The sequence below is a fragment of the Vespula vulgaris genome, chromosome 1 (assembly GCF_905475345.1).
Source record: "Vespula vulgaris chromosome 1, iyVesVulg1.1, whole genome shotgun sequence".
NCBI classification, from domain to species: Eukaryota; Metazoa; Arthropoda; class Insecta; order Hymenoptera; family Vespidae; genus Vespula; species Vespula vulgaris.
Genome location: NC_066586.1, coordinates 11,935,260 through 11,944,503, shown reverse-complemented (window position 1 = coordinate 11,944,503; position 9,244 = coordinate 11,935,260). Strand labels below are relative to the sequence as shown.

At 35.5% G+C, this 9,244-nt stretch overlaps 1 protein-coding gene across 1 annotated transcript; it reads left to right on the top strand.

Moving 5' to 3' along the window:
- Positions 1-390: 390 nt before the first annotated feature.
- On the top strand, positions 391-1,731 carry LOC127067697 (protein dpy-30 homolog). The gene is made up of 3 exons (XM_051002986.1): positions 391-546; positions 660-736; positions 1,342-1,731. The coding sequence occupies exons 1-3, from the start codon at positions 531-533 to the stop codon at positions 1,582-1,584; spliced, it is 336 nt and encodes a 111-aa protein (XP_050858943.1). The 5' UTR covers positions 391-530; the 3' UTR covers positions 1,585-1,731.
- The last annotated feature ends 7,513 nt before the right edge of the window (positions 1,732-9,244 follow it).

Below are 9,244 nucleotides of genomic sequence, written 5' to 3'. Positions count from 1 at the left end.
TATTTTTTAATCGTATATATATATATATATATATATATATATATATATATATAATATATTGCCTCTAGTAAAGAATGAGTTTCTTTTAACAACTCAAATTGGTAATAATTCTTTTCAATCTATTGTATCGATCTCATTAAATATTTATAGAAAGAATAAGCTTATAATTCATTATTTGTACGTTTGGTGGCGTATAGTTCGAGGAGTTTATTTGAAATTTTATATCGTTTATTTATATCATATTTTATAGAGAAAATGAAAACAGTTCAACGTGAATTGTTATCGAGCGTAGTCGCTAACATTATTCTTTTAATTCGATTTTTACTTTTTAATTTATTGAAAACAAATGTAGTTATTAATTTGTTACGGAAAGAACGGATAACCTTCTCTCTTTTCTTTTTATAATGAACGTTGAATGAAAATCATTGTACATTTAAACGATAAGAAGAGTTTATTAACATTGTGCGATATAAATGATTTACTGTTCAGTGTATGATCGTTAATGGTTGGTAACATTGTTTGTTTACACGATGGCGTCCGGTGGTGGTAAGTATATCTAGTATTTCTAATCGTTCTCTCACGAAATGAGTTCTTGTAATATAATTCTTATTATAGACATAAAAATGTTCTTAACACGACTATTTTATTTAAAATGATAGAAAATACAACTGAAGAAAGAACCGAAGCGTCTACGCCAGCTCAACCCATCACCAATGTCGTGTCGGAAGCAGCGCACGTAAGAAAGATAACCTAAAAGAACACGAGTTTTGCTTTAAAACGGTGAAATTTTCAATCCATTCTCGTATACGTATGCATTATAAGGAGGTATAATTAATGTTTCAACGGCATGTCGATGTTGTATAATCGACGAATTTGTCAAAATTATTGAAAATACGATATAAATTTCATAGATTTTCTCGATGCAGTGACAGCTGTTCGGTTATGTTACTGAATAATTTATTATTTTCTTAGCCAGCATACGTAGTAGTACGAGGATTATTTTATTTTGATTAACGTAGAAAAAGCAAGACAAGTAATCTTCTATCTAAAGTAAAGTTCTATTTTGTTAAGATTTTCAATAATCTGGATAGTCTTAATTAATTTATAAGTTATAATTTCAGTAGTTCTTCTGTTCTATTTGTCTTTTTTATTGTAATAAAACTTTTTATGATAATTGTTTGTTCTTATCTATTATATAAGGTTAATTTTTGAGATCGATTGTTAGATATACTTATGCAAATGTATACGATAGAGATATATTATTTGTTATTTTAGATTTTTAGTAAGTTATTATATTAGAGTTGCCTTATTATGCTCTAATTTTTAATGAATTTTTTACAGAAAGTGATAGCGATGGACAAAGATCCTGACCTGTCAAGTGTACCTCCAAAGAAATCTCGCGTCGAGGTGCAATCGCTACCGACTAGACAGTATCTGGATCAAACGGTGGTTCCCATTTTGCTGCAGGCTTTATCTACTTTAGCCAAAGAAAGACCTACCGATCCTATTAGCTTTCTAGCAGGTTATTTATTGAAGCACAAAAGCCAATACGACAACGGTGGATCACCGCCAACTAGTCAGTAATTTTATTTTATATCAAACATACTTATCTTGGAAAAATATATTTGTGGCTGGAAATTTTTCAACGATTAGGTTGGTGAAGATATCAATCAAAGTGTATCTCTGTAATATCAAATTGAATAAAAATGGATTAGCTTTTTATCTTTTAAAGGATTGCGTATATCTGTAAGTTTAAAACTTCTTGCTAGGTTGAAATAAATAGTGCAAAAACGTTGATTTAAAAGTAGCTTGATGTTTCAAATTTATTTATTTGTTATCAATTTCTTCATAATTAGATTGCGAAGGTGGAAAGATGTAACCTGAATTCTTTATTAGGGTGGTATATAGAAAGAGGGTTGATAGAAGATGGCGAAGAGGTAGAAGAGAGGGGTTAGAACTTTTCAGAGAATGTGTTTGTACACTGAGTTTCTCAAAAGTACTCGGTATACCGTCGGAACTCAAAGTACAACGTAATATAAACACTGTACAAGACGCAAAGAGAGTATAAGTTTAAGTCGAAAGTTCAACATAGTACCATCTACGAGAGTTGAATCTATAAGAAAGCTCGAGCTTCCGACGATAGAAGCGAAAATACGATTTTCATCCGAAAAACATTTCTCACTACGATGAAAGAAGCGATCATGGAAATAATCGGTAGGGCAAACAGGAATGACTTTTCTTTTGTGTCGATTTTAATTGGGGCGACTATTTAATTGGAAGCAATTAAACGTAATTGCGCAATGAATCGTCGTTAAATACGCTTCACAGCTCGATGGACTCGACACACCTTCCTCCCTTCTTCTCTCCCTCATCATACGTGCAATGCTTCCACATCTTTTCTTTTGAAACTGTTTGCATTCAGTATTTTATCGTCAATGTTCGATCAATCGTTTTTGAGTTTATTTGCAGCGAATATGAAACATCTACGCGTGGCGTATACATAGCGATTAATACTTTTCGAAGCTTAAAACTTTATTTCACGATACCCCGTTTATCGATCGTACAGAAGAGGAACAAAATTTTATTATAAATATTGTCATGTTATTTTTGTGTTAACAAGTCAAATACGCAAGATCAATATCTATAAAACTGCGGAGAAAAAGGTACGTTAAAGTTAGCTTCGTTCAACAAGATAGAATTTTGTTCAACGTTAAACATTCTATAGTCAAGAACGTATTATGGGTTCTCTCTAATTACTTGTTTAATTACTTTATCAAGTTTGGAAAATTAAGTTGCTAGAAATCTACTACTAGAAGCAAGTCTCCGAAAAAACAATAAAGATGAATGGCGAAGATATCAGAATAATACAACGACCAATGTAATATTATCAGAAAATTTCGATTAACGAAAAGAGAATATCACTGATTTTTCCTATATATTTTTTCATATCATTCTCTTACCATTTTTCATTTAAGAATAAAACTAACTTTCATTGTTTCGACTCGATCTCGATAGAAAAAAAAAAACCATCATATAGATAATCGCTGAAAGACCTTTTCCCGTGAAATAGAAATGTTTCAAATTAACACGAATTTCCGAGATGAGAATAACGATCGTACGAGGGTTGTCGTTAATTTAGAAACTCGTAGTAAAGGAGAGAAACTTCGTGTTGACGAAGTTTCAGAATCACTTGCGAACATACGTAGTAAGTACGTACATATATGGCGGTAGTAAAGAGTTGCAATGGATTTTGTTACTAGTCTTGTTTATCTCATATGTCTTACCTAGTCTCTTGCGAGGTAGCGAATAGAATTGAGTGAGTATGCATGTACGGATCACATTGAAACATAGAGACTCGTATACACATAGACAGGAAGAGTTTGTCCGTGTGCAAGCAACTACGTGCCACGGGCACGGTCCACGATCCACGATCCACGATCCACGGTCCACGGGTAACCAGTCTCGTGGCTAATGGCTGAACCGTGTCACGGCTTTCGCCGTTCGCGCACGACCTGCAGATTCACGCCTGCACGCCCGCACGGAGACTCGGTCCAATTGGCACGCATATTGGAATTCTATTACCGGGATTACGGCCAGTAATTGCTCGGTTTAGCGCAATATCGTACATTCGTCTCTCTCTGTCTGTCTCTCTCTCTCTCTCTCTCTCTCGTTTTCGCTCTCGCTCTTGTTCTCGTTCACGCTTTACGCCAAGTAGCAGTAGCCTTGCGATTGTCAAACGTGGATTAGACGTACGTCTTACTTTGCTCGATTAGTCACTGTGCTACGTATAATTTCTCGATCTAAGACCCTTTCCAGTTCGTGGTCCTTTCAAAATATGATTTCCAACTGGATTCTATACAAGATAGAAACGAGAGTAGAGATTTTAAAGATAGAATAAAGTAATTGAATTTCAAACGTAAAAAGAAATAAGTTTCGAATTAGTTCGATTTTTATTTAGACGTTTCTCCTCCTCTTTGGAGGAAGCCTCCTTTGATCTATCTTTTCTTTTCTTTTTTTCTGATTTTCTCTTTTTTTTTCTATGCTCCCAATAATTAAGGTGAAAAAAGTAGTCTTTGAAGTACGAATGCGCGCTTAATCATCAGTACTGATTCATTATTAATTTAGAATTTATTTGATAAATGAGCTCTTTCAGCGTACTACGACGGATGTTTTTCATCGATCGGTCAAGAATTTCTAAGGTGGAATATTTCTTAATGGTTCGTAATTGAGGTTAAAGAGAAACCTTTTCTCTCTCTCCTTCTCTTTCTCTCTCTCTCTCTCTGCCTCCCTTTTTTTCTCATTTCATCAAGGGTAGTTTGGTTTCATATGATTTTACTCTCTAACTCACAATAAGAAATTCAATTATGTTTGAAATATACCAGACACGAATCGACGTAATTCGAGTTAACTGTTTTGGCTTTCGGAGTTTCGATTATTTGTGAAATGTTTTCGACGTGTACTAGTGAATTCTCACGAACGAACAGGTTCCTCATCCTCGACGATAAGCTTGGAAAAGAGTTAATCGTAGTGGAAACGAGGAAGGTAAGAATTCGGGCGGACGTAACAGGCTGTTGCTGCTACTGCTGCTGCTGCTGCTGCTGCTGCTGCTGCTACTGCTACTTCTGCTGTTCGTAGTGTTTTCTACTGCGAATTATTCTGTGGTTACTCACTCTTTCTCTCTCTTTCTCTTTTTCTCTATTTCCCCTCTCTTTTTCTGTGGACCTTCTCTACAGATTTTCATTTCAGATCTGGCTCCGACGGTACCGAGCGAAGGAGAAAATATAAGTCGCTTCGTTGATTTCAATCTGTTTGACGGCAAGCTCGCTCTCTCTTTTTCTCTCTTTCTCCTTCTCTTTCTCTAACGTTCTCTCAGGGGATGGGCGAAGACAATGAGACAAGAGCCGTGGCCGGAGACATCCGTTATCGTGGCACGGCATCGCCAGAGAGTACTCGCTCATCCCATTTCTTCTCCCCCTTTTCTCGTTTGAGGTCAGACTCGAAATTCATTCGCCTTGGTAAGCCCTTCCGAAGGTCTCCTAGTAGTAATTGCGAGTATCATTCAGCTGTACCTTGTTAAGGCTCTTTTTCTTTCTTCTTTTTTTTTCTTTCTCATCTGGAAATTTGTGATAATTTATGTAATCAAGAAAGAGAGTATGGAAAACGAGATAGACTAAAGAGATTCAGTTATCATAGATTCTAACGAGTCAAGTATCAAGATCCTTCGTGTTAATAATAATGAACAGGGCTTTTTCTAAGATTCTTTCTCATATTCACGCGAAAAAAATAATTGCATGTCGATTAGAGAAGAATTTTCAGATACATATCGGTCATCCAAATAGTATCTCATTGTTTTATTTTACAAAATATTTAAATAAGCTAATGTTTCCATCAATTTATGCCGTTTCACTCTACACTTTGTCTTTTCTCCTTTTTTCTTTTTATATGATAGTAGATTTTTATTCGTAAAATATTTGACGTAGATTTATGTTAGAATGTTTATAAGAAATGTAGATAAAACAGGAAATACAAACATAAAATGTCTTAAATAAATATTCTTCTTTACTTATCGTAACATAATTTTTTTTAATTTAATTTTATAAAATAGAATTAGACTTTGACTGACGTTAAAAAGCTAAGAGATAGATCGATATTGTTTCGACGAGGTATTTTCACAAAAGATTTCCTTTACCTCGAAGGTAACTTAACGTACCAGATCCACCCCCGATGAATACGGTTTCTCGATCGTGCAGCTGGGATGCTACCCCCCGACTACCTCTTCCATCTCTCTTCATCCTTTCAACTCCTCTGCCCAATGGGGTAGGCGTCTCTCGAAAAGCGCTTAATCCCCTATCGAACGAAGGGCTAGGATCCCGGTATTACTCCGTACGTTGATTTGTAGTCGTTCTAGTAACATTATTTATAATTTACCAGGCATTAATAGCCCGGACGAGCGTGTATATGGCCATGTCGGATGACAGTCTATCCCTCCCTCCCTCTCTCTCTCTCCTTCTCTCTATTTTCGTCTTTGTATCTTCCTCCTCGCACGTAATTCCGCTTATTTTCCGTCCTCCCTGGGAAATTGATGAAGGGGCTACAAAATGAGATAGAACGCCACCATTCCTTTTTGTTCAGATTCAGACATATGTTAGAATATGTGTATGTATGTATATGTGTATACGTACTTATTTTTGAAAGTTAGCAACGAATTCAATCGTCGAGAGTAAAAGATATCATCGTAGAATGGATCAAAAAAAGTTTGTGAGATAAAGAAGAATAAGAAGAAGACAAATGATGTCTCTCCTAATCCAATATTCTTCATTTGACTTGTATGTATGTACGCATACACATATCGTTTACATAATCGTCGGAGATGGAAATGTTGGAGGATGCACTTTGCAGCTCGGAGGAAACGCGTCTTCGGTCTCGCGAATTTTTCAAGATATACCTAGAAGATACTAACGTTGGAGTAGAAAAAGGGAAGGGAGAATAAAACAAGGCGAAGGGATGATCGAAGAGGAAGAAAGAGAGAGAGAGAGAAGAGAGGATTGGGGATGCACGTAGAGCCGGTTAGACGTCGAAAATGTAGGTGGCAGGACGTACGAATACGTTATTTCTTCGGCACTGTTATTTCGCGTGGTAGTCCACGAAAGACCGCTGTTATACGGGAAGTCGTGATAACGGAATCAGATAGCTGCCATGCCATCCCTTACCCGTGTGGAATAATACCTTACGGAGGCATATTTCACTTCTGCCAGAGCAATATTTTTGCTCGCGGAACAAGCAACAAGCCCCTAGCATCATCGTCTCTCTACCTATGTTGCCTCTCTCGTCTTATCGAAAGAAGAAGAATTTTCAACTCGGTGATCGTTCAACCTCGCCTAAGAAGTACTTTTTTTTCTAACTAACCGCCCAACATGATTATACGAACGTGTATTCGTAATATTAGCTTCTGGTGTTATTCATCAAGAATACGAGATTAGAGAGGGAGAGAGAGAGAGAGAGAGAGAGGAGTCTCGAAGGGGTTACAGGTTGTTGCAGGTCGCAACTCGTGTGCCAAAGTACATACATACATACGTATGTACATGCATACATATATGTATACATACATACATATATACATACATACATACGCGTTGTACCGTCACGATTCGTGGATGCGATAGGACGATGTCGTAATATCGTTGCCCGTTTCCTTTTACCCCTCGTTCTTCGTCCTCTTCTACCTTTTAGCATCCCTCTTCGAAGTGTTTGCTGTATTTTCTTCAGTACCTCAAATATTACGTTCTTGTAACTTCTCCGAAGGATATCGTGAAATACATGTTTCATATCGCTTATCTTTCTTGTCTGATAATCTAGACTTTAGGATATATCCAAGGAAACGAGAAATGTCGACGTTCATCTGGATTAGTTTCTGATCTTGACTCTGTGCTTTCGTGAGCTCTCTAGTTTATTGCACGCTCTTGGAAAAGCGTATCGTCATCGTGTTGTAGCCTTTACATGTAACTATACGTATACGTATAATATGTATATGAATCATCCCTTGTAAAATCGATTTTATCCTTGATATAATATTTTCTATATAACTAACGGAAGACGTCTAAGAAGGAATGCCCCATTATCGTCGAAAAGTCAAGAAGACGTTGTGAGTTGATCGGGAAAGTCTATGTTAAATCTTGTAGGAGTTAATATAAGTTTGTAAGAATATTGAAGTTGCGGAAAGGGATGTTAAAGCTATGTTCAGTTGTAAGAAGAAAGGAAGGAAGGAAGGAAGAATCGATAGATATCTATCTATGGATAATAGATCGAAGATATCTACTAAAGTCTAGCTACGATGCCATCGACAACCGAGTCGAAGTACTCTATACTTATCTGGCTAACTTCAAACAACCGAAAGAAAAAGAAGATATCTCTCTCTCTCTCTCTCTCTCTCTTTTTCTTTCTTTCTCTCTATTTTCTTCCTGTTTTTTTCTTTTTTTTTTTTTCTAAGAACATCGCGTAACTCCGAGGAGTACTTCTACTACGAAAGAAAAACAAAAGAAATAAAGGATATACGACTTTTTAAGAACGTCATCCTTTGCACAATGACTTTCTTTATCTTTCTCTGTCTGGTACTTTAGATCCTTCGAATCATTTATTATTTTCCACGAAACTTCGAAACCTCTTTTAAGGAATATATTCGATCTGATTTAGTTTAATTATTATTGTGAAAGGAAGATGATAAAAATATAAAAATGTTTCCCTAAGAATATTACCCTGAAGGGTAGCTACATAAGTTGGGACATTAAGCCCCTTGCTTTCATAAATAAATTCATCTTACAGGGAGGGACAATTTCCCTTTCCCATAATAACACTCTTAGCTATTAAACTTTGGTTTAAAATCGGCTAATTTACCATATAAAATATAAAACACGTTGCCATTATCGGCTATCCATTTAGTTAATTTCTTTTTACTGTAAAAGGTAGATTATAAAAATATAATAATAGTTAATTATTCTTTGTCGAACATACTATTCTATCGTGAAGTTTAACCTCTTTGGCGATTCTTTAACGTGATAACTATCATTCTCTTATTCATATACAAAGATAGTGGTAGGACTATAACGCGAGAGTGACGTATCGTGTAAAAGATTTTTCGAAAGAATATGAAAGCTCGGTGCTTATAATACATAGTTTCCTATCAGGAAGAATGTCGAACCGAACGCTTTTTAAACGCCGACGATAAATCTTGCGATAGTTTTGAGAAAACACGCGCGAGAGTTTCGAAAGAATGGCTTGCTTCTATGTATACTGATATTCTATAGTAGGCTGCCATTTTGGTGCATGAACGCGTGAACGAACCTTTTAAAAAGTGCTTTCGTTTTTATCGGGAAAGAGTTTGTCGCAGAGACGGACTATTTAATTTTATTTTAGGAAAAACTTGGAGAACCTTTCGAGAAGATGATAAACGATTTTGAAATTCAGTTTGGATATACACGAACGTATTCAACTTCTTTTCAACAAAGGTAATAGTTATATTTATTTTTCTTTATCTTATTGCCAATAAAAGGTAAAAAAAATTGTTAATATAAAAAGGTTTAAAAATTGTTGCCTCGTACAACATAACATAACATTTTTTAGACACGATTTTATGCTTTCAGCATAACGAAAAGAGTAACACGTTATTATTTTCGATATTACTAAATGCATACAAAAGCTTCTTTATGTTTTATTTATAATTAATTAATTAATTTAATTTAAATTATTT